At 38.3% G+C, this 26,913-nt stretch overlaps 1 protein-coding gene across 2 annotated transcripts; it reads right to left on the bottom strand.

The window, feature by feature from the left end:
* Positions 1-11,750: 11,750 nt before the first annotated feature.
* Positions 11,751-26,203, bottom strand: SLC38A2 (solute carrier family 38 member 2). Of its 2 annotated transcripts, none has more exons than XM_020973699.2 (16): positions 25,908-26,203; positions 23,907-24,189; positions 23,550-23,631; positions 23,301-23,416; positions 21,209-21,282; positions 21,028-21,120; positions 20,725-20,806; positions 18,799-18,881; positions 18,126-18,184; positions 17,828-18,001; positions 17,383-17,462; positions 17,159-17,259; positions 16,061-16,185; positions 15,551-15,695; positions 15,341-15,438; positions 11,751-14,728 (listed from the first exon to the last, which is right to left on the bottom strand). In XM_020973699.2, exons 2-16 carry the CDS (start codon positions 24,026-24,028, stop codon positions 14,630-14,632), a joined length of 1,533 nt encoding a protein of 510 aa, XP_020829358.1. In that variant the 5' UTR covers positions 24,029-24,189; positions 25,908-26,203; the 3' UTR covers positions 11,751-14,629. The 2 variants fall into 2 exon arrangements, with proteins under 2 accessions (XP_020829358.1, XP_020829357.1); XM_020973698.2 differs by lacking the exon at positions 25,908-26,203 and adding an exon at positions 25,363-25,701.
* Positions 26,204-26,913: the final 710 nt, after the last annotated feature.

Below are 26,913 nucleotides of genomic sequence, written 5' to 3'. Positions count from 1 at the left end.
ACTGATGAGAATGCTTTATTATCAGCAGAGGTGAAAATTTTGAGAAGAAAATAGTAGAGACCCCCATCCTGTGGAATGATATGGTGTTAACACAGTGTTTCTCTTATAAATTAAATGACCATTTGGCCAATATTATCACTGATGATAAAGGTAAAACATACAATGGTAACCACAATGGTAGCTAACCTCTCTTGGAGCTGTCTATTCTGAAATGCAGTGTCTTCAACATTTTTTATTAAGAAAGGCAATGACTGATTTTGGAAAGCAGGAATCTTTGGTAAAGTGTCTATAGGAGTCAAAAAATCCCATTACACAATTTTCAGAAGGTTGATTTGTAAATCCCAGTGCTTTCCAAGAATAACTTTTCTTTTAGCAAGGGGTCACTAGGTATAAACATTCAAAAATCCTCTTCATATTTGGAGATGGTTTAATCAAATGGTTGAAGGTTGTAACATGCCTGTGATCTGACTAATATATACTAATTTCCCTGACATAGCTTCTTTCCTCTATCCATAACGTGGGGTAGGACGAGGCCTCTCCTTATTCCTTCCTTCAACAAGGATTAGCTTTTCCTAACAGGGGACAAAGATGTCCTCAGGACCTGATTGGCCACGGTTCCCCAATGCAGCTTCCTAGTCACTTAAAGATATAAAAAGTCCTACCCATGGGCATTTGGGGCCCCTCTGACTTGGAAGATTTCTGAAGACTGTGCAGGTCATCTTGCCCTTCTACTATATCCTGCCCTAATTACTAGACACAGTTCTGTATGGAGATGAAGGAGGCACTGTATTTTTGTTGAATAAGATAAATTAAACCTCTTTTAATTGTACAATGACTTTTAAGTGCCTCATTTCATCCCAACATCCAGTCTGAACTAAAGTGAGCTACCTTCCACATTTGGTTTTCTAATAGCAATTGGGGACCAGATGAGATGAACTTGTGGTTGCACTGCAGTTGAGTTAAGGGAAGGGACCTATAAATACAAAAGATGGCAGAATACCATACAGTCCCTGGTTACAAGAGTTCTGCTGAATATATATGGGGAGTACTTTCTGTGGGACAGAAAGCTGGCTCCCATTGTGACAAAGGAATTGGCTCAGTGGGTGCTAATGATTCCTGGGAGGGTAAAAAAAAGGCAAATCCAGCATTCCCTGATCATTGGCTGTCAGTACAAAAATGAAAGTAAACTGGACCAGTGCAGCTTTGTGCAATTAAAAGCTGAGGGGCAACTAATGGAGCTGGTGGCCACAGAGGTGAAAGGATCTCTCCTGATGGGGGTAGGGACTGAGAGGCCCTATCCAGGAACCAGCCTATGGCCCCTGGGGCAGAGGTTGAGGTTCCTGTTGAGATCAGAGCCATGAGACAGGGGAATAAGAGTGAACCAGAGGGACAGACTTGGGAACTCCCAACAGTGGTAAGAAAACACTGGGAAGGAAGAACACTGGGATTCTGGGAAGATGGTGGAGTAGGTCAGAAAATTCTAAAATCTCCAGATTTCCCCCACAAACAAGACAAAATAGCACCTCAAGCTGAATGTAGAGCAGTAAAAATAAACAACAGTTGGGGCAGAACAGTGATCCTCCTGGGACAACTGGACAAGATCCAAGAAAAAATCTCAGGATGGAAGTTTTGTCCCTGAAGTGTAAACACCTCCAGGATAGTTCCACTGAAACAGCAAGCAGTGCTGTTTAGCCCTGGGGCTAGCTGGATTGGGAGGTAGCCTCAGCCCCAGGTACAAGAATTTTCACTTCCTGGACAGTGTGGGGAGTCCTGTGTCTGAGCAGGGGAAGATTAAGGGAACCTCTGATAGCAAAGGGACACCAGGCCGAGTTGTGTTGCCAAGATGAGGCCCTGGGTAAGAAGGAACCAACATTTAGTGAGTACAGAATCAGTGGGGTAGGGACACCACTGGCTGTGGGCACTCACAAGAGGGTGGACTTCTTGGTTTTAGTTACAGGCCAGAGAGAAGAAATGAAGGAGGATCTAAGGTCAGAGGCACCATTCTACATACCCTACAATTAGACGTGATTACAATAATAAGTGGCTACAAATTTAAAAAAAAAAAAAGATGGCTAGGCAAATGAGAAAGAACCCAACTTTAGAAAGTTACTATGGGAATATAGAAGCCTGGATTTCATCTTCAGAGGAGGATACTGAAGCAAAGGAGGTCTCTCCTACCCTAAAGAGTAACATTAAATGGTCACTTGCCCAGAAAGAATTCATAGAACTTTAAAAAGACTTTAAAAATCAAATTAGAGAGAATGAGGAAATTTTAAAGAAAGAACAGGTCAAGAAAAACAAGAAGATTATGAAAAGAAAATCAAAAAAGAGATAAAAAACAATAATAATCTTAAGGAAGAAAACAATTCCTTGAAAATTAGAATTGGGCAAGTGAAGACCAGTGAGGTTGTAAGAGACCAAGAAATAATAAAACAAAATAGAATGAAAAAATAGAAGAAAATGTGAGATATCTCAAAGAAAAGCAACTTATCTGAAAAACAGATCAAGAAGAGAAAATGTAAGAATAATCAGACTACCTGAAAGCTACAATAAAAAAAAAAGAATCTTCATACAATAATACAAGAAATAATTAAAGAAAATTGTCTTGAAGCATTAGAAAAAGAGGGGAAAGTAGGAATAGAAAAAAAAATCCACTGACCACCACCTGAAAGAGATCCTATGAGGAAAACCTTCAGGAATATCACAGTCAAATTCCAAAACCCCTGGCTTAAGGAGAAAATATTATGAGCAACAAGAAAAAAAACAAAAACAATTCAAATATGGCGAAGCCACAATTAGACTCACACAAGACCTAACAGCAATGACACTAAAAGACTGCAGGTCTTGGAACACCATATATTGAAGAGCAAAAAAACCAGGGTTGTGGCCAAAAATATCGCACCCAGAAAAGGTAAACATAATCCTGAATGAAAAAAAAAATGGATATTTAATGAATTGCCAGACTTTCAGGATCTTGTTGCAAAAATAAAAACTGAACTTAAAAGAAAATTTAATGTACAAGATCCAAGAGAAATATAAAGTACACATCGAAGACTAATTACAAGGGACGCAATAAGGATGAACAGTTTACTTTTTATATGAGGAAATGTAAAACATATATTTAAGGTTGTTATTGGTGATTGAGTAGTTTGAAAGAAAGATTGGAGTAGACCTGAATATGATGTGATTCTAGAAAGTAAAACCATTTAGGAAAAGATAAAAAGAGTAATTATCTTATACAAATGAAGTTCAAGAGAAGGAATTGACAGAGGAATTAGATGGGGGAAGAAGGCTGGTGGTTCTAGAACCCTACTCTCATTGGGAATGGGTTAAAGAGGGAACAATACATACATATTTAGAAGGGCATAAAAGTCTTCTAAATTCAGAAAGAAATAAAAGGCTAAGGGGATAGGGAATGGGGAGAGGATAAGGGAGGGATTTTGAGACAGAACCCTACTCACATCAGATCTGGGTTAAAGAGAGAATAATATATGCATTTAGAAGGGAATAAAAGTCTTCTAGGTTTATAAAGAAAAAAGAGGGTGAGGGAATAGTATGGTGGGGTAGAAGGGTGTCTGGATTAATGGGAATGAGATAAAGATGGAATAACATATATATTTGGAAGGCTATAAAAGTATTCTAAATTCAGATAAAACAAGAGGGTAAGGGGAAAGGATAGGGGCGGGATAAGGGAGGGATCTTTGAGGGGTAGGTTAAGTAATAGGAGGGCAAAGAAGTGGATAGAAGTAAAGCAGAAGAGTCAGGAGGGATGTAAGGAAGTAAGAGATACAAACATAAAATAAAGATCAGGAGTAGAATTTATTAGGGAAAACTTATTAGGGGAAAAAAGCAGGGGTAGTAATCGTGACCTCAGATAAAGTTAAAGTTAAAATAGATTTAATCAAAAGAGAAAAATAGGGAAACTACAGTATATGTCAGTTATGTTAATCAATGTTTTTAGACTATTTAAAATAACTAGACAGTATAAGGTTGGAATATTGCTGGGGCGCATGAAATGATGAGTTGGTGGACTCAGGAAAAAATGGAAAGACCTAGACTCAGAAGGAAGATGCTATCCATTCTCAGAGAAACAGGACAAACAGGTATAGTAAAGTCTTACATAGATGTGTATGAGTGTATATGTCTATACGAGTATGATTATACATATACAAGTACATGTATACATATGTAAGTGTATGTATGAATGTGTATATGTTTGTGTGTGTATGTGTATATATATTTGTATGCATATACATGTATATATCCACATATATAGGCATATGTTTATATGTGTGTATGTGTGTGTGTGTGTGTGTGTGTGTGTGTGTCCATGCATAATTATAGCCTTCTTGGGCCGATACTCTATCTACTGTGCCACCTAGCTGTCCCCCATCTCCAATTATTTTTCATCAATCCCTAAGTAGGAGAGGAGGAGGTAAATGGTGGGAGTATCAGGGCTGAGGTCTGCGAAAGCAATAAGGTCAAGAAGGTAAGGGGATTCATGAATAGAAAACAGTGTAGAGTTGAAATAATATTGGTTCAAGATTAGAAAAGGAAGGAAGAGAAGTCAAAGCAGGGATAATAGAATGAGAAAATACTGTGGAATGGAGAGACTGGCAATCTGGATGAGGGTGAAGAATAGGATTACAAGGTGTGAAAGTACAGGGGGAGATGTGAAATGATACAAGGTTGTAGACAGAAGATAACAGAATTTTTAATTAAAGAAGTGGAACACATGAGTAATGGTGAGATCCAAGGTGTGAGTGGATATGTGTGACTGAGATATATTAAAGGAATAGGTCATGAGATTTAAGGAAGCTGAGAGGAATTGAGAGGGTAAGGAGTTTGAGGGAGCAGCAGCAATGTAAATATTAACATCTCCTAGTATAAGAGCAGAAGTTGTGGAGGAGAAGAAAACAGCAAACCAGCTAATGACCTTGAGAAAGGAGGGGAGAATGACCTGGGAAGTTAGTATGCCGTAACCACAATTTAGATGGGGTGAAAATTTCTTCCAAGAAGAGATTGCTGCATGATGGAGGTAAAGGGAGAGTCTGGAAGTGGCAATGAGGAACAAAGTGTTCCAGCTCCTTCTTTAGGACCAGTGTGTGTGGGGGGTTTGGGGTGGAAGTGCGAGGGGTGGGGGTTAGGAGTTTGGGATGGGAGGAATGAGAGTATAGCCATTGTTGTAATGTAGAGCATGCCCAGGGACACACTGTCATTTGGGTAAGTCGTGTCCCAGTGAGGGTTAGTAGATAAAAGGAGTGTGAGAGAAAGAATTCCAGGATCAATGGGGAGTTCCTCACTGTTAATAACTTTAGTAAACAGATCGTGACTCCATCAAATGCCGAGGCCTCCCATACTAGCTCATATACTACTGCTTCAACTAGGCTATTGCAACCCTGCCTATAAGGACTTGGATCCTGATTTCAGTTAGCTCCATGCTTTATGAGAGGCATGTGCTATTGGACTTTAGCAGCTATTAATTTGGTAATGGGATGCCCTGAATGACGGAGGTTCTGGTAAGTCCTTTTAGTGCGCTGAGCTTTTGGGTCCCATGGAGACTTAAGGGATTGTCATTCAGTCATTTCAGTCATGTCCAACTCTTTGTGACCCCATCTGGGATTTTCTTGGCAAAGATACTGGAATGGTTTGCCATTTCCTTTTCCAGCTCATTTTACACATGAGGAAACTGAAGCAAACAGGTTAAGTGACTTGCTTAGGGTCACACAGCTAAGAGGTATCTGAGGCCAGATTTGAACTCAAGAAGATAAGTCTTCCTGATTTCAGGGAGCAGCACCCTGTCCTATCACCTAACTACCCCATATTCTGTATAAAGGACAGATAAGTAGATAATATTTTCGTCTATAATGAGGGGAAGAGTCAACACTGATTCCTGAGAAATAGTTATCTTCTTGCCTATGTGGCTTGTACCTTGGAGAGAATAGGATTGATAATTACATGCTCTTTTCTTTGATGTTAGTACCAATGGAGGAATTTTGCTGATGCCTCCTTCTGCACAAAGTTCTTTGTGAGGTGTGTCAGCATCCACCAGATATATCGTGATCCTGTTGAACTGAGCAAATCAGGTTGTTCATGTTTATGAGAATGGCAGAGTTTGGGTAGTCAGCTGGACATGGGGAATATAATGCTATGATATGGTGAAATCAGGGTTGCCCATTTCCAAAAGATCTATCATGTCACAACCCAATGCAGTAACCAAAAAGCCTCCAACCAATCGGCTGTTTACATTGGCCCATTTTCCCTATCTCAGGGCAACAGGTTTGCCTTTACTGGAGTTGATACTTACTCTGGATATGGCTTTGCTGGGCCATTCAAGACTGTCAACACTGAACCCATCGTCCAATCTCTCCTAGAACATATATCCTTCTTCCTTTTGGGCTATCCTGCACAATTGCCTTGAAACCAGCATCCACTTCACTGTGAAGGAAGATGTACTGACAACATTTGAGTTTTCCCCCTCCTGTACTCAGGCAGCTGGTAATATTGCTCTTGAAATAATAGTTTTGTTTTCATGCCTAATTATTGGGGTTCAGCATCCCATATGCTAAATGCTGTGTCTTCAACACATCAACACCATTCTAGGAAATGACAGGACTCTCCATTTCTGAGTTTTTATGGATCCAGCCTCCAAAAAATCGTCCAGTGTGGATGGACCGCTTTTCTCTTCCTCTGAGTGAAGTCACCTGGATCTCAAGGTAAATCCCTCCCCCACCTTGTGTTGCCCACCTCCCCCCCCCCCAACTCCATACATCCTGGAGAAACAGCTCAGATCCTCTCAACTGGAAGCTCTTTCCTTGGTTCATAGTTACTTCACAGAAAGGGCCTGTGAGATCCTGGAGGTGGAATTTTTTGGAAATACTTTGCTTTCTAATCACATGGGAGATATTAAACTGTCTCTGATCAACTATGGTGAATGTGAATTTACCTGGAAGAAAGCAGATTCTTTAACTGACTTGGTGGCAATCCTGAGTCTCTGGATGAAGGTGAAGGAGAGTCCTTATTACCCAGGCCCTGCAGAAGGACAGAGTCCCTCATCAGAGACTTCTAAAGAAACAAAGATTTGGTATCACCCTTCTTACCTCTCTTCATAGGGTTCCCAAGGAGAGGGAACTTCTAGCTAGCAGGTAGGGGTGGTAGAGGGCAAGTTACATGCAAGAGACTTATGACCCACTCATCACAGCAGCTTTTCCAAACCTTTTCATCCATGGCTCCCCATTCTTACCTGAGGACTTCTCGTAATATTTTACTGACAAAAAAATTAGGCCAATCGAGCTCTTCATCTTACATCTCAGATGCTTTCCCCTTCTTCACCCCTGTCTTATGTGAAGAGATGGTCTTTCTCCTTACTAGGCTAACCCCTCTACACGTACAAGTAATCCCATTCCTTCTTATTGTCACCAGTAGATTGCTGCCTCTATCATTCCTATTCTAAACACTTATTTTTAATATTTCCCTGTCAACTTTCCTACTGCCTGCAAACAAGTCCAATACTTGATTGTTTCCCTCATCCTCAAAAAACCCCTCGCTTTATCTATCATATATATCTTTTGACCTTTGTGGACTGTGAGATCCAGGTGACTCCACTCAGAGGAAGAAAGCAGTCCATCCATACTGGACAATGTTTTGGAGGCTAGATCCATAAACTAAACTAAAAAAATGCCCTCTACAGCAGAAGCCTCTATTTTCTCCCCTCTCACTTTCTTCTTAAGTCCTTACAATCTGGCTACCAACCTTATCATTTCTCCAAAACTGCTCTCTCCAAAGTTACCAATGATCTCTTAATTTCTCAGTCCTCATTTCTCCTCAACCTTTCTGCAGCCTTGGACACTGTTATACTCTTTTCAACTTGATACTCTCTTCCCTCTGGATTTTGGGATACCATTCTCTTCTGGTTCTCCTCCTACCTGACTGCTCCTTATTAGTCTCCTTTGCTGAATCCTCATCCAGATGAGTTAGAGGATTCTCCTCCTCTAACCTGAGGTGTGTCCCTCCAGGTTCTGTCCCAGGCCTTCTCTCCCCTCTATACTACTTCATTCGGTTATCTATTCGACCTATATCCTACCCCAACCTCTCTGCTGACCTCCAGTCTTGCATCTCCTATTGCCTTTCAGACATCGTAGACTGGGTGTCCAGTAGACATCTTTAACTCAACACGTCCAAAATTGAACTCATTATCTTTCCCCTGAAGCCTCCTTCTTCCCCACCTTCCCTATTACTATAGAGGGCAACACCATCCTTCCAGTTCTTCAGACTCACAACCTAGGTGTCATCCTGGATCCCTCATTATCTCTCACTCCCATAATCCAATCTGTTGCCAAAGCCTGTTCATTTCACCTTTGCAACATCTCTCAAATACACTCCCTTCTCTCCTCTGGTACCCTCATTACCCCATTCCCGGACTATTGAAATAGCCTGTTTGGTGGGTGTCCGTCTCAGTCTCTTCTCATTCTACCATTCCAATCCACTCTCCATTCAGCACCAAAGTGATTTTCCTAAAGGATAGATCTATGTCACCCCTCTGCCCAGCCCCTCCCATAGACTCCAGAGGCTATCACTTCCAGGATCGAGTATAAAACGCATTGTTATTTGATCTGGCGCCAAAACCTTCCATTATCTAGCCCCCTCTTACCTACCTTTCCAGCATTTTTATACCCTACTCCCTGCCATGTGCTCTTTGGTCAAATGACACCGGTCTTTCTGCTGTTTCGCAAACAAGACATGCCACCTCAGCTCTGGGTATTTTCTCTGGCTGTCCTCCGTGTCAGGGACGCTCTCTCTTCAACTCCACCTATCGATAATGTCCCTGGCTTCCGTTAAGGTGCCAACGAAAATACTATCTTTTAAAGGAAGCCTGTCCCAATTCCTCTTAATTCTCGTGCCTTCCCTCTGTATAATTTCCTACTTATCCTACATGTAGCTTGTTTGCACATATGTCTGCTTTTTGTCTCCCTTATTAGATCTGAGGTTTTTTAAAGGTCAGGATTGTCTTTTGCCTCTTTCTGTAGTCCTAGTGCTTAGCACAATCCCTGGCACATACTAGATAGTTAATGAATGCTTATTGACTTACTACTCTCTGACTAATCCTCAGTCTTTCAGTTTTCTGGCTACTTCTCCATTGCCTAAAAACATGGCTCTCCCCCAATCTCAAAAAAACCCCTCATTTGATCACTCCATCCCTGTTAGCATCTCTGCTGCTGCACTCCTTCAGGAGACCATCACATTATTTCTTTTTTCTCCTTTTACTAGCAAAAAGCTCCTTCCTTCATTGCTGCCTCTTTTTGCATCCCCAAATCAGGTTTTTCCAGTAAGGACTCAGCGAGGTACTAACCTTGCCCTGTATTCTGGACTAGTTTTTCTCCTCAAAGAAAGGAAATCTGCTCTGGGTCCCAACTGGTCCAGGAGATGAAGGCTCAAGCCACTGACACAGCTTCCTGTTCCATGTAGGGTATTAAAAGGACAGCCAAAGAAGAGTTAGTGCTCCCCTCAGACTTGACGCACTGCCAAATGAATACACCTTTCTGACAGGATGCATTTCCATGTGGAGGCAGATTTGTGTTTACATCAAACACCCTTTCTATTTTTTTTTTTGGTTAAGCAATGGGGTTAAGTGACTTGCCCAGGGTCACACAGCTAGTGTTATGTGTGTGAGGTCGGATTTGAACTCAGGTCCTCCTGAATCCAAGTCTGGTGCTCTATCCACTGCGCCACACAGCGGCTCCTCTATTCTTTTTTAATGCTATGGTCAAGAAAATGTTTTGTTGTGTTGGATAGTTTAATTTCATTTCAATTTCAAGGTGGTTGAGCAGGTACCACAGTGTGAAGTAAGAATCCTTCACCTAGCATGTGCTTAGCTGTCAGATAGCTGTGTCTTTGTGTGTGTGGGTAGAGAGGGAGGACTGTAAAGAGATGTTCGGTTATTTCAATTGTGTCTACTCTTCATGACCCCATTTGGAGTTTTCTTCGCAAAGATATTGGAGTGCTTTGCCATTTCCTTTTCCAACTCATTTTACAGATGAGGGTCTGAGGCAAAATGTTAAGTGCCTTTACCAAGGTCACACAGCTAGTGTGAGGCCAAATTTGAACTCAAGAAAAATGACATTTCCTCACTCCAAAACCAGTACGGCACCACCTAGCTGCCCCTAGTTTGCAGAGATTAATCCACTGACTTGAAAGTCACTGAAATCTGATATCTTAACACTTACTACTTGATTTTCGTTCTCAGAGGTGAGGCAAGACTACCTACAGATGGGTCTACAGGTGGGAGAAGTGCATGAAGACCTTTTTTTCTCCAGCCCCCGTCACCACATGACACTTGTTTCTTTTTAGTTTTTCCTGAACTAGGTGACCAAATGTTCAGATACAACTGACATTACAACTCTGTAAGATTAAAGAACAAACGACCTGCCCTAGGTAAGGAATAGAACAATTTATTCACCAAGAACACCATACCCATAAGTAAACCTGGTGGAACTCCACAAAAGGACTCCCAGCATTAGGGGAAGTTTTGTAGCAACCACTTTTGAGTTCACTCCCCAGGGAACTGAATATACATAAATAGAGGAAAGTGTGGAAGGAAGATCTGGGGGGATATTTTCATACTTTAGTTTTTGTTATATCTTCTCAGTAAATATTCCTTGGCTTAATAAAGTCTGTAGAGGCAGCCTGACAATTTGGAAGCATGCTTAAAAAGTGACTAAAACGTCCACAGCCTTTAATTCTAGAAACCCCACTTTTATGGATACATGCCAATACAAAATACAGAAAGCCCCTTGTATAGCAAAATATAGTCACTTTTAGCAGAGAACTACAAATAGAGAATGTGCCTGTCAATTAGGAAAGGTTAAACAAATTGTGGCACATAAAAATTACTATGGCATAAGAAACTGTAATTAAAATTCAGAAGCATAGTGTCACATTTATGTGCTCTGATGCAGAGTCCAGTAAGTACAACCAGGAAAACAAACAATTGCAATGTAAAACATAAATAAGAAACTGAACCACTGTTATTAGGAACAAGTTTGGCCCAAGCTCAATACACTTTCCTCCCTGCACTACAGTGACAGTGGACAATAGGTATGGTGTATCACATGTGATTTAAACATATCTGCTAACAATTAATTTCTTTAGCTAGCCATTTATCAGACATAAAAGAAAAAGTACATAATGACAAATGAAAGTACATGCTTTGAAGATGAACTATGCCAGCTGCCAAACAGAATTTTTATCATAAACCATAGAATGGGCATTAGGTCTACAGAAATTAATTCAACAGTAGATAATCAAGTAATTCACATTTCCAGTAACAGTTTTAGTTTTCTTCCCCCCCCCCCCCTTGCTACAAGTGATGGAAAGATAGCTAGGTCTGGAGTTAGGAAGACTCCTTTTGAATTCAAATCTGGCCTCATTGACTAGCTATGTGACCCTTGTGCAAGTCACTTAACCCCATTTGCTTCAGTTTCCTCATCTGTAAAATGAGCTGGAGAAGGAAATGGTAAACCACTCTATTATCTTTGTGAAGAAAACCTCAAAAGGGGTCACAAAGAGTCAGACACAGCTAAAACAAATGAACAACAAATGATGTGGGATGGGGGAAAAGAAGGAAGAATATATTTGGAAATTACAATTAAAAAGGCATCGATAAAAACTAGATTTTTAAAAATCTACAACCAAATTAGATATATTAATATCCTGACAAACCCATTCCTACCAAAATAAAACATATTTGCCGATTAAGCACATATTTATTTTAGTTTATTTAAAACATACAATGTTTCATTGAAACGGTGAAGCACTCTTTGCCAACAAACCATACCTGAATTGTTGGACCTTACAGTACAGTGAGTATATACAATATGTACAGATTTTTAACACCTGGGTAGGAAGGCCTTTTTCAACAGATCACACTTGTAACTACTGCATGTTAAAAAATAAAACCTCCATTAAACAAAAATGAATCTGCTCTATTTTAATTTCTTGAAGGTTTTTGATTTAAAAGAGGCTTGTTTATTGCAAATACAATTTAAGTTTTAGTACGTGTTCTTACACAACTTGGTAGCTCATGTCATTGTAATTGTCCCTATGCCAATTTTTAGGGGGACGATACTTACAGAGGCATACCATCGTAAAGAAGGAATAAACTAAGAAGAGTATGTACATTTAAACCCAATACCTGAACCTGTATTATATACAACCTATTTACAAATATATACCGACACATGATATATGTACAGAGTATCATAAATATTGAAAAATATGTTAGCTTTAATGGATTAATGTTGTTCTATAAATTATATTACAGTTATGACTGAAATATCTGTGGAAGACAGTAATGCAAAAACAAGGTGACAAGACAGTGGTTTAATACTGAAGATTGCTCATTAATGAGGATATGTTTTAGGAACCTCAAAGGCAGACAGGTTAACTTGTAGGAAAAATCATGCATTGGAGTACAGCCTAGCCAAGTGGTAACAGCCAAAGATGATGGGGGAGACTTCTAACATCCTTCTGTTGTAAGAAAAGGAATTGTTATTTTTTTCTGTATTTTGCTGGGGGAAAAAAAAAACCCTAAAATGATCTCATTGATTTAAGTATGAGATATGTAAAAAAAAAAAATATTCACATGGCATTCCTCTACAATTTTCAGGTGCTAATTTTGCAATTATTTCCAAGAGCTCAAAGAGGAATGCCAATGATGCTTGGTTTGAACTTGGTTTGAACAGAGTTGGGCTCTGGAAACCACACAGAGTAGTGATGGCCCACTCAAAAATATATAAAACAAAACAGTGCATATTCTCTAGATTGTACCTACTAACTTTAAATACAAAATTAACCCTTGGTCTCATTCGCTATATCACTACTGGTTATCTTCCAGTTGCATGAGATCTATAAGTTATAGATGTTTGTGGTCCATAACCTTACCAGTCACACAGAATACATAAGAATGCTGAATGACATAAACCATGCCTGCCAAATTCTGACTCTTTCCCAGAACTGAACATAGTTCAGTTCAAGAGAAAATTTTTCAGTCAGATAATCACAACATTTGCTTCTCCCAACCACTAATAGAATTACATAAATTCAGGTTTCTAGACATTATGCCAAATGAGTATAGTACCACAATTGTTTGATAACATATTCACCATACACCTTAACACACCATAAATGCGCTCTTAGAAGCCAGGTTTAAATTCACATTTTTCTCTAACTGGGATCAAAATGAAACAAGTGAACATGCAGAACCACAAGAGCTTCTTTATACTCACACTGCACTAGTTTCTTTAGCCATTGATCAGACATAAACAATTCTAAAGTGAACAAGTATGAGATGACGATCCAGTGCATATGAGTTTAAAGAAGCATCACTGCATGAGTATCCTAATTGTCTGTACAAAGAGAACTTGTATCATAGACCAAATACTAGTATAACACAGGTATTAGGCCTCTAGTGTAGATAAGACAAGAATAGAACTAAACAATCATTAATCAAGTAATTCACACTTCCAATAGTGGATAATGAGAAATCCTGTTAGTTCAGAAGTTTCTGAATACAATGGTTAACACCTACAAGCAAGCAGATCCTAGTCATCCACTGCTGTAAGTCATTTGCAAAGAGCAAATGAATTTTCAGTTGACTGAAAAACCTAACCATAGCTGTCAACGTAACTCTAGAAATAGGTGGTGCAACTGAATAAACCCTGTTTTACCCAATTGCACTATTTGGTACCTCAAATTCTATATATTAGTTCTTTATTTACCATAGAGATATTTGTTTCATCACCTTCCATTTTAATGGGGATAAGTCTTTAAAAATTTCATAATTTGAATCTTCCAGGTATGGGAGATACAGGAAGAAGGAACACAAAAAATAGACTTAATATCTGATTTGGGATAGAACATCAATTAACAAATGTTTACTAATTATACTTTTTAATTAATGGAGATTTGAATGAAATCTATGTTTCTAGTCAATGATATATCTTTGTTCGCATTGGTTTGAATGTATAATTTTCTTTAAAAATTACTTGTTTTGGATTAAAAAAGTATTTGGCTTATTATGCCTATAAAAAGGCAAGTTAATTCATAATACTAATAGTTTTAAACACTAATGAAATGTTTTTATTTGGTCTACTGACCTTATCTGGATAAAGTTCAAAAAAGCAATTTCTTAAAAGTAAAATAGTGCTTTTGAAGTCTTTGTATTTTTGGTACAAAAAATAATAGTGTTCTCTCTAATGGTTATTTCAACACTTCACTGCAAATTAATAATTATTTCTTACATCAAATGGTTCCATTAGGCACATTCAAGTAAAATCATAAAATATCCAAGTTAAACAATGAAAAAAAGCCAAACATGTGGCTTGATAAAAGTTAAAGTTGTCCATTCTCTGGAATGGAATAAAATTGTCACTTCCCCTAGCAGGAGACTCATGTGGTATGTTGTTAATTTCCATTTCTTTCAGGCAGAACAGCTTCTTAAAGAGTTCATTAATTCTGCACAGGAAATAACCAGCAAAAAATCTGCATTGCAAAAGGAAGTGAAACTGCAAACATAAGTGAAGTTCCGTTTTAGTAGAGAGTTGACTGGTATTCAAGTTCGCCATTATGACAGCTAATGGCCATCTGAAGAGGCATTGTGGATCCAATCAAGAACAATCAAAGTCATGCTTCCAATCATTACAAAAATGCCACTTAGCAAGAAGAATACAGCCTAGAATAAAGGAACATTAATTCAAAAATTGGTCAGTAAATCTAGAGATATCCTTATCAAGTGAAATCTACTAAAAAGGGATCTGGTTATCACTGCTAGAAACATTTCTATAATTTTCTACAATACCATAAAAAAAAGCTTTAACTAATTAATAAAATTTTAACATCCTCAGGAGGCCTTAAGAACTCATCACCATATAAACTTTGAATTGCCAATAAATCATACTTTTGAGAACTACAATAATCTACAGAACAGATGAGGAAATTTTGAAAAACAAAAATTAAACCATGTTCTCAGAGGCAAAGTTAAATGACTTTATCCTAACAATTCTTTATGATTGCTAACACTCTATTCACTCTTTTATAAAACCATTCCTTTCAACTATCTAAGGTTATGGCTGGTTACAGGATGCAAGCCAATGAACCAATTATTTTACCTAGAAGTAATAACAGTATGACAGAATAAGAGAAACACACATTTGAGCTTTTCCAATGAACTGGCTGCAACCAACAAATTAAATTAATATCACTTCAAATAGCTTCATTTTATTTTGGATCAATCAGTCCGGCTATAAGCAACTAGTATTGGGTAAATTATTTTTTCCTTACTCACCCCAATCTTCTGCACAGATTTCATTGATTCTTTCTTTACCAGTTTGATATAAAAAGCAGAAGGCAGAATAAAAATCAACATGGCAGCAGCAGAGGCACCTATTTACAAAAACAAAGTGTCCATAAATTAAGTATTAGCATGTCGAGTGGTTATCAAAATCACACTTTCTGGTAACTAAAAAATGCTGAACCGATTTATTTTAAAACTTACCAATGAAACCAAAGATATCTCTAATGGTTGGGACAAAGATGACAAGCAAATTGGTAAATCCCAAGATGGACACAGTAATAAAACTATGACGCCACCAGCTGAAATCCTTTGCTGGGCACAACAACTGAATGAGTGAACTCCGAATCTATACACGAAAGGAAAAAGAGAATTGGCAGAAATACAAATAAGCTAGTAGAAAAAATAAGCTAGTAGAACAAAATGAAATCAAAGGAATATGAGAGAAAATGAAAATATTAACTACTTTTCCAATCTTTTTGCTCCCTCGGAAACTTGAGGTTTGCCTTGTTTCTGATCATACAAAAATGCCTCAGGCTGAGAAGTCTATAGTTTTGTTTTTTTTAAAAAGTCTTTGTAAAAGCAAAATAGCAAAAACTTGGGAATATTTAACAGTTTAACTTACGTATTTAAAAGGGAGAAAAGCCACACCAAAAAGCTCAAGTTCACATAAAAAGAGATTCATGATTACATTACTGATTCAACAATACTTACTGGGAAAATCACTACAGGTACTGTCAGTGTAACAGCTATCAATACTGCCAAACGGACGATGAGAAGAAGAATATCAGTACCCAAGACTGCAGAGTAAGTATGAAGCAGTTCTGGTTCAACATGTCCTATGAGGAAGATGAAACAAACTTAGGTCATGATGTGTTTTCAGAAGAATAAATCTGTCCATTAGATGCTCGAAATGACTTCAACAGGATCTGTGGACAAGTAACTGAGCAGTATTTGGCCCCAAAAGTTGGTAGCTACTCACAAAACAGGGCTGTAAGAGGCCAATAAGATTAATCCGGAATTATGTAGTTAATACAATTAAAAAAACATTAAGTGGCACATTTTCAAAGAATCAAGCTTAGATTTAGCCACATGAATTCCATTAAAAACAACAGGAGCCAAGTGGCTAAATCTTAATGCTTGGCTTAAAGTACTTTGGGGGGGGAGGGGAGTGAAGGGTGGAAGTATAGCTAAGCTGAGTTGGAAAAAGTCCCTTTAATTTAAAAGGGATTCTATTTAATTTGACTGTTAGCAAAAGGATAATACACTAAATCTGTAGGGTCTAAATTGCAGGATAAATTATATTATCCAAGAGGAAAAAAACCAAACCTATTTTAGGCATGCACCTTCAAACATGACAAAAATGTCATGTGAAAGAAGGATTAGATTTATTCTATGTTCATGTGAAAGGGGTTACTACTAGGTCCACCCTCCCTAATTTTAGGGCAATATAATAAGGAAGAGCTTCTTAATAATCAGCTATTCAAAAATGGAATGAGCTGATTTGCTGGGTAATTAGGATGCTCCATGACTAGCAGAGCAGGAGAGAGCTTATTGGAGACCTTCAGTACATTCATGCATGATACAGGGAAATTAGGGATTAGATCAGACATCTTCTAAGATCTTTTCTGAGTGGGATTTTATTATTCTGCAGTAGATCCAGTAATGCAAGTTCTTAGCTTTAAAATTTATTTCTCTTTGGGGTGGTGGGACTTTTGAACGCTGTATTTTTTGATGCTGGACTATAAATAAGGATCAATTTCACTGTTAACTAATCAATGATTTTTTAATTGTAAACTGGACATTATTTACCGTAAAATGTCAAGTATCCAAAGATGGCGGCAAGCAGGTACATGAGAAACATGGCAAAAAAGGAAATCTTGGACACATTCATCATTCTTCTACGACTTCGGCTATTTAATTGAAAGGAAACATGCAGATAGATCTTTAGCAATAAAAATGCACAGTAGGTTACCTTTTCCCATTTTTCCACTTTTGCGTGTAACAAATCAGTATCAAATACATAAAATGCTTACCCCTTCAGTTCTTCATAAATAGGAAGAATGGCAGGATGGCAGACAAATGAAAATGTCAGAATTGGCACAGCATAGACAGTCTGAAAAGCAAATATAAGAGGACCGAACATAATGATGTGATTAGCTCATCAATAGCTACTGAGGAAATACAAAGCTTAATTTATTTTCTTATTCACAAAACTCTAGAATTCCTTATCCTTCCAACTTGTTTACTATGTAGGTGACAGCCTAATTTTTCTAATTTCTAATCCTCTGTATTTATTTAAAAAAAAAACAACAATGCTTTCTATACAATTCTCAATAACTAATTAGTTTATCTAATCATTATTTAAACTATACAACCATGTTTACTCTTCTGATAAATATAGTTTCAGTCAAAAGATTTTATTGCTCTCTTAACTGTATACTCAGGCTTTTAAGAAAGAAAAAAATTACAGAAAGTTACCTGTGAGTTGAAGATAAAGTACCGTGGTTCGCAGGAGTCATCACTAGTCATGTTAAAAGAGGTTTCTGGTGAAGATGTAAAAGTTGCTGTCAAGTGCATCACCGTGCTATTTAGTGTCTCATTCATCAGTGTAGCTTCAAAAGGACAAGAAATTTGAAATTTCTTGCACATCACCTAACAATAAAATTATAGAGGTTTTATATTTTTGTTACTCTATACATGACAAAACATCATAAAGCAGCCCCATCTGAAAAGTGATACCATACATGATGCAGCTCAAAAATAAAATTATACCTACCACAATCAGAAAGAACACCATACACAGTAAGGAAAAGCCACTTGTATATCCTAGATATCCTGCAAGGGCATGGAGAAGGAAATGAACCTTTAGAGGAGATGTGTTTCAGACAAAGGTATTTTCTAAGATAAAAAAATCTTTAACCAAAAAAAAATAACCCCTTACTTTTGCTATTTGTGAAAAGGCTAAGTACTAGAGTTCACTAAAACATGGATATATTTTGTTAGTTTAGAAACTGGATCTGAAACCCAAGAGTCTTAACAAATGTAACTTAGTTATGTGAGCAGTGTTTTCAAAATTAAGAGGCTATAGTTTAAGAATTCTAAACTGCAAACAACTCAATTTCAAGATAAAAACTGAAATGTGGTTAGGACTAGGGAGTAGCATTTCTTATGAAACCTGCCAAGCAAATATTATTAAAACTAAACACTGAAGAGAAAAGCATCCTAAAATTGACTGAAGTCTTCTCTTATACACCACCCAGTAGCACTAATCTTTCAAAGCCCCAAAACTGGTCCAATCTTGATCTTTAACATACTACGAATCCCTAGTCAGATGCTAGGCTTTCCTGGGAATCCCTCTCCACCTTCTCCAAGTGACAGGGCTGTTTCTAGGTACCAGAAACAATTTATAACTAATGATTTTCCTAAGTGTTTAAGTTAGGATTACTTACCTAGATTTCTCAGCAATGACAAAGGAAGAATGAGCACCAACGATACCAGCAAAACTAAATAGTCACCATTCAGGTACCACTCTCTGAATAAAAAGAAAACAGTAATGTTCAAAACTGGTCACAAATGAATATTTTTTTCATCTGGCTCCTTTAAAACAAAATGCCTACCTCAATTTTGTGAACTTTAAAAGAAAAAACCTGAAGGACAAGTTTGGAAAAGCCTGTTCCTTTAAGGCATTATGGGAAAGTTATTCTAGGGAAGAAAAAATAATTACTATACTTCGCTGTAATAGAGGACTATATTCACTTAGTTGAGAAACTGGGTCTGAAACTAAGAGGGTTAACAGTACAACTTTTGTCCCGCTGTTTATTCTGGGAGCACTGCCAACTAATTCATAACATAAAATGTTCCTTAAAGGCTTGATACTAACGCCACAAACAAAGCAGCACTGTTAAGCTATCTTCAAGCACTTTTACAGAAGATTATACACCAACCTTGTCATTACTTTGGCCTGCCATTTTTGAAGTTGGAAATAAGTAATCTTAAAAGACTTTCATTTACAAGAATCTTTCATTTGTTAACTAATAAACCCAAACATTTCAACAAGAAAATATTTCCACACTCGGGGAAAAGGTATACATAAGCATGAAGCAAGAGCTCAAACTATTGAGAGGCTTACTCTTAACTCAAACAGCATAAAATTTTTCCTAAGCTTATAGGAAAAATTTATATTAGATCTGTTTACTGTATACTATGGGTTGTCACATTTCTATTGGAGCATCAGAAAATTCTTTCAATAACTTAATTTTTTTAACTAAAAAAAAAATACTCAGACTCAGCTTGTATTATCCTATATCATTCCAAGAATTTTATTTCTCTCTCTTGAGATGTTAGCATATCATAGAAAACTTATTTCAAGACTTAGGTTAACAACTCAAGTTTCTGAAAATTTACCACTTGCCTATCTTTTCAAATATTTAAATCTTACAGAATATTAACACAGAATGTATTACTCAGAGAAAAAAAAATTCTTCCCATGTGCACTTTAGATAACACAAGCAAAACAATTTTACTAGAAGAGGCAGTCCTCCATAGCAATAATCAGCACCTAACAAGACTGCCATTCCTGATATTCTCATTTTTCACAACTTCAAATTCTAGAGAACTGATTATGCAGCATATTACTTTGGACAATCAAAAACTTCAAACTTAAACACTGTGTTGGATTTAGTTTGTGTGCTAGAATACATATAATATGAAGTACCTATTAAAATAGTGTTGTCTAGCTTATATGACAACTACCACAACAGAAAAAAGTTAGAGTCTAAGAACTAGGGTGAATTTATTATCCATACAATTAAGTGGCGGATTAAAAGTTCTCAACTCATTTCAGTTCAATCTACTAGGGGGCTTTTCTAGACCATATCCAATTTCCTCATGGAAATTAGATGGTAAATCATAAATGTTCATGTTATAGCCATCTTTGCTGAAATTTATCTATCCCATAAAGTAATGATGCCTAAACAGAAATGGCATTTTACCATGGAAATTAATACTAGTAATTATGTGATAACTTGTGGACAAGCATTAAAATATATCTGGGCCCTAAAAATGCACTTAGTTTGAATTTTCCATTGTTTTCAACTTGTTAAGTGTTATTAAAATCAGGTTCTGCACATGCATAGCCATTTTAATACCAGCCAAAGAAACTGGAGACTTGCTACAGGTAATAAGAGTAAACTTGTGAGTCAAAACAATAAAACTTAAAGTTTCATCTGAGCTTAGTAGGAAATATAATGTAAAACCAGACTCAATTCCTGCAATTTTACATACTACATTTTTAACTTTAAAAAAATCCAAATCTCTATGTTGATTTTTCTTTTTAAGTCTATAATGGTTCTCTTATAAGTTATCTTAACACCTACCCTTTATTGTGTTCAATGCTCATTAATGCCTGGATCACCAATGGTAATTCATATTTCACTATGAAGAGGTAGCTTGACATAGCTAGAGGAAAACAAAATTATACCATTACATGTCTAGGAATCTACTATAGGGTACAAGTCATCAAACGGTGTCGATATTCAAATACCGAGGAAAGGTGTGCTAGGCCATAAACTGGGGTGGGGAGGAGGAGGGAAGGAAAGCAAAGGACAGCTCTACCAAGGAGGTTAAACCAATTTCAGTTAGAACACAGCAAGATTTAAATGACTTTTTAGAGCCCTTACCTCCAATGTTTTGCATTGTAATGGACCCAGAAGCTGCAAGTTTTCCAGCCATACCAAATGCTTTATGTCCTAACTGCTCATATAATAGAGACCCTGTAAATTTAAACACAGAGTTATAAATATATATTTTAACAAAGAATAGCTATAATTACCTTGAAAAAAATTAATAATTCTACTATACCTCCTTCATTAGCTGTCTTCAAAAGGAGATGAACAGAATACAGGGAAAATATTGACACAAACGTCAAAAGAATTCTGGTAAAAGAAAGCACACTCAGTCAGCTAATCAAAAAGTATAATCATATTTACATACTGTACAGAATTTGGCAAAACAAGTACACTTCTTTTATCCATATATGTGAGTGACGCATGCTTGCACACACATACCAATTACATACAAGAAATAAGATACCCATTAATGGGAGATTTTTGCAGTCCTTAAGATAGGACTGGTTATATTTTCCGTGCTAAACTTAATACTGTCCTTGAGAATTATATATTCACTTTTTCCAGCAGTAAGAATGAGTCTTATTTGTGCCTGGAACTCAAACTAAAATTTATCAAGGTAAAGACTGTCCATGATATTGCCATTTGCCCAAATCCTTCCTCTTCCCCTTCACTTGATTGGGCAGGGGGAAAAAATGCTGAAGAAGGAACTTTAGCACTGAATTTGACAAAGAACTTTCTTAATGTCCCCTACTTCTTCCTTGAGAGCAAAAACCAGGGACAACAGTTTAGTCAAAACAGACTTTCTAAACAGACTACTAAAGTAGGTATGATGGAAATCTGTTTCCTTTGACTTATGCAATCCCAAAGAGCTGGTTATGAATCTATATTTTTCAAAATTGAGGGGAACCCACTCAATCTCACTGATTCAATATATTTTTAGATGTTTTTGAAATTCTATCATTCCTGAACCACTAAATAAGAGATAAATTTTATAAGAGTACAAAATATAAAGTGATTTGTTTTCCAAATGGTTTTTATTTTCGGTTTTCATTTTGAAATGTAACAACTTCACTGGCAATACAAATCATATTTTTATAGTCACCAAGACTATATAAGAGTGCAGATTACCCAATCAGACTTTGAGCACTGCATTATGTATATACACACAGGTATGTACATCCACCCACCAGCATATCCACCCATACAGATAGACAAGGACAGGGACACACACACCCCCTCCCCCTTCTAAGTACCACAAGAGATCAATATATAACAATGATGTCATCTAAAATAAATCGAAGTGCCAACAATTATATAGTTACAAATATGATGCTCTGAAAAGGGCAAAGAAGCATTTAGCAAGTGACAAACTTTATGATATAAGGTTTGGGGCTTTTTTTTTCCTCCTTGCTCCTCTCTATTTAGAATACCTACCAGACGATCTTAAACTGTGGTATGCCCCTAATGAAATCAAGAGACTCTTAGAGTTTAGGGTGTTTTGAGTTTTAGGCCAGTGAAATTTTAACCCAAAGCACAGCTTTGCAAAAGTTAATTTGTTCAAAACATATTTTCCAATCAAATAGAAAGTTTTAGGCCAGTGAAATTTTAACACAAAGCACAGCTTTGCAAAAGTTAATTTGTTCAAAACATATTTTCCAATCAAATAGAAAACACAAGAAGACCGTGTCATAGTGTTTATGGTCAAACTACAAGAACACTTGTTTGAAACAATAAGACAAATACATATTGTAGAAGTTACAAAAACCAAGTCACTTTACTCCTCTGGATTTTAGGCTATAGATCAATCTCTAGAGCCCCTTCCACCTCTAACATTCAGAAACAGCCGATTCCAACTGGGACAACCTTAAGATAAAGTCAATTACACATTCACTATCTATTCTGACAAAAGGTGGCAGTCTCCAAACAATCAGAACAAATTCTATCGTATTGAAAAAAACTAGAATATTTCATTTAAAGCTGTCTAGATGTGTAAATATGATCACATCTTGCTCATTAAAAGTAGTCCATTTCTTAAAAAACTTAATACATGGTTAATACATTTGACTAGAAAAAACAGGAATAAACAAACATAGCAACAGCATAATAAAGTCCAAAGATGTATTATATATTCTGGACTTATGCCTTCAATAACTAGAACATACTCTAACTTAAACCACCTTATACAAGTACTGGGACATCATTATAATAAAAAAGATATTTTTGTTTTTTCAAAGGATCTTCAGATCCTTTTAAATGAAACTACAAAAAGTTTATTATGTTAATTATGCAACATAACTGAATATGCTTTTTTTATAGATACTTACACAAAAAGGGCAATTCCAGTGTTAGCCATGGCATAAGAAAGCCCAAGGATTCCACTGCCCACAATAGCATTGCTCAGGTTAAATACTGACATACCAAAAGAAGTCGTACCTGGATGCTGTCAATTCAGAGGAAAAATAGAAACCAAATTAAAAAAGAAAAATAGCACTAAAACTTTGAAATCTAAGTATAAAGCTATTGGTTTTTTTTGCCCAGAATGACACATAGTTTTTCTATTGCTTTTAACTTACAAAGTCTGTTTCATACTTCTTCTTTCCCAAATTCGATTCAAGCAAAAAGTTTTGATTTTCAGGATCCATGTCCACATAATGGCTGCAAGAAAAATTATTTGAAATGAGATTGTTTTGTAACAACCAACCATCCCAAATATGCCAGAACATTTTTTATTTAACACAAAAATATTATGTAGATCATTCATGCAAACAGTTACTTCAAGGGGAAGATTAAAAAAAAAGACAAATATTTTCTCTGTACTAAATTTCACTATGGGAAAGTGAATTCCCATATCCCTCCTTATGGAACTTCTCAAACAAGAATCCCTGGAAAGGCATTTTGAAAAGAAAGAAAAATGTTGAAGTTCTCCTGACCTCTTCTTCATAGCAGCTTGTTTGGTGGGATATGAATAGGTGAAATCATTGCTGTTGGAACTGTAGCTACTGCTGTCTTCATCTGGAGAAATGTTAAACCTGCCCATTTCTGCTTTAGTCATGATAGGATGTAGGGCGAGGAGAGTGTAGAGGAACCTGTCTTAGTTTTGTACGAAGTCAGTGGTCCCTTAAGTTCGGCTCCCTCTGTTTATGGAATCAACTCAAAGGTTCAGCTCAGCTCCTTTTGTCCTTTGCGGCTGGGTGCAGCGCACACTTGCCCGGGCTGGGGAAGGTAAAAGGGAAACGTCAATACTGCAGTGGTCTCCTAGGCTGGGTCACGTGGCAAGTTGCTGCCGCTGCTGCAGCCGCCGCTGCCGGGGAAGCTCATCAGGGCTGATTCATCCTCAGCCAGAGGAGTGGAAAAGTACCAGAAGAGAGAGGGGCGGGGGAGCTCGAGGAGGGAGAGGAAAAGTACAAGACACAGTCTATGGAGGAGAACAAAGATAATCTCCCACCACTACACACTAATATGATTCATCCTCAAAAAGGCAATACCCTCATGCTCATGCGGAATTTTATAATTACATCAACCCAAACTGGATCTGCCCAAGAAGTACTCTTGGGTTTTTGAGGGTTTTTTCCCCCCTATTCTCCCCCTTGGACATCGATATATAAGGGGTGTGTGAAACACACATTTCATACTGTCTTAGGTGTTTGCAATTTTGGTGGCCTCTAACCATCTACTTTATGATGTTCCAACCCACCCCACCCCCCACGTACTTTGCTGGGAACATGTGTAAGATTGTAGTATAATCTATGGTAATATAATTTACTTTCAAAAAATCAACTAACCAAAAGTTCCCATTCGTTTTTTAATAATGAAAAAATGCTCAAACAAAATAACTCCCGAGCTACACAGGCAGTAAAGGCCCCGTCTGTTTACACATTTACAGGAACAGGGTTCAAACACGACAGCTTCCCGGCCAGGCCTTTTCTACGCCAGGAAACTGATGCAATATTGATCGTCGATTGTCACACATCCTCCGACCTGCATTTCCTATCGCTCGCCCAAACCTCTATTCCCCAACTGCCCATAGAACCTGGGGCCCCAGGATTTAAAATGATAAATGCAAATTAGTCACAAGACCGCTCCAGAGGGATCACTAGCTTCGGGACTCCCCTCCCCCTCCCTTAAAAAGATGCAGCAGCAGCGGCGGCGGCTGCCTCCCCGCTTCTCCCCTCCCCCCCAGCGCCCAGAGGCTCGCGAGCCTCGGGCTGCCGGCCTTCCGCGGCGACCAACGCCCGCCCGCCGGCCAGGAAGAGGCCCAACAATGACCGCCGACAGGCAGACGCCGAAGGCGAGATTCCCCAGGCTTCCCTCGACCCTCCCACTCACACCCTTCTCCCCCCCCCCAACTCTGCCTCCTTCAGAGATGATTCAGCTAGGGGTTATTACCTTAGATGATTTCGGGGGTTCTTTTCTCTAGTTCCAAATCTCACCGAAATGGTTTCGCCAATTAATTCTCAATGAAACCCCAAACCGTAACACAAAGAACTACAAACGGCCCAAAACAAGAATCGAGCGGAAAAAAAAAAATCCTGAGTCCCCACCCAAATCCCGAGCGGTCCAGAAAGAAAACGGAGCGTAGGTAGGTGTTGGCGGGGCTGGGCGGACGCGTGGTGGACGGCGGGGCCGAGGTGGACTCCCCCGTAACACGGACAAGCTCGGAAACAACGTCGCGCGGCTCTGAAGAATTTCTCCGAGCTCCGGGTTATAGACTCGAAAGTAAGAGACTACGTCAGCGGGAGGGAGGAGACAGCCGCCCAGAGCTCTCCTTTGTGTATCAACACCACCTGAGCTCCGCCCCCGCCCCACCCACCCCTCGCCCCCTCCCCAGCCCGGCCCAATGGCCTGCCCGCCCCTCGCCACCCGCTGCCTCCTTCGGGCTCTCCCTCCTGTCCTCCTGCCCTCCGGGTCCCCCAGCCCTTTCATTCCCTTACCTTTTCTCCGTATCTCATCCGTTCCTTCTTGTCATAGGAGCTCTGTGACCTGGAGCTCCACCAGCTTCTTTCACAGAATCGAAATATTACACCCAAACGCTTCCCGTTGATAGTCATTTTCGACCGAAATTAAGTTGCTATTATTCTCCAGATCCCCTTTCTTCCAAGTCTCTAGCAGCAGCTTTCCAACACCTCCTAACCTGTTATTTAAAGAAATAGACACATACTGGTTCGTCTGGATTTGGGCGAGGGAGAAGGAGAAAGCAGAGGAGCAAGAGGAAGAACTTGACCAACAAATTAGAAACCTAGACAAGGTGTCTTGTGGGCTTCTCATTCCTCTCTATGAAGTATTGCATCATACTTTTGTCTGTTAACTTATCACCTCTTTCCCCACCCTTTTCCGTTCATTTAAAGAGGTTTTCCTTTTTGTTTTTTTTTACTCGATTTGTTTGAATTGGGATGTTTTTCTTCCTTCCTAATCATCTCTATCTGACCCCCTTTTCTTTATAATGGTCCTACTAAGGTACAACCCCCCACAGGTACCTGCATTTTGGAACAGGAAGGTCAAGATTCTCAAGGTTGGAAGATAGTAGAACCACTTAGATCTGACCAGTTGCTCTTTCTCTTTGAACCTTGGGAAGCTAGGGAGAGCACACAAAGATGGTATTTACTTTTAGAAAGGGGTGGTTCAGCAAGAATAATTGGTATAAAATATTCCCACCCCAGAAGTCTGTAACACACTTTCCTACAAGCACATATAGAGTCTGGGGTAAAGTGGGCTCAATCGGAGAATATATATGGTAAAGGGGTAACTCATATACTGGTTGCTGGAAGTCCTCTTTCATTCCTGGGGTGCTCAAGAAATTTCCTTTCAGCATGATGTAGCTTCTTCATTGGGCTCCTTGTGGAACTAAAGCACACTGCAATCAGATGTTTCAGGGTTGCCACTAGAACACTGATGGGGTAATGGGAAGCCCAACATCCTTAGGACCCTTCAAAGTTCAAA

This window comes from Phascolarctos cinereus, unplaced genomic scaffold (assembly GCF_003287225.1).
Source record: "Phascolarctos cinereus isolate Bilbo 61053 unplaced genomic scaffold, phaCin_HiC Scaffold_1;HRSCAF=81, whole genome shotgun sequence".
Classification (NCBI taxonomy): Eukaryota; Metazoa; Chordata; class Mammalia; order Diprotodontia; family Phascolarctidae; genus Phascolarctos; species Phascolarctos cinereus.
This window is presented reverse-complemented; position numbering and strand designations above follow the sequence as displayed.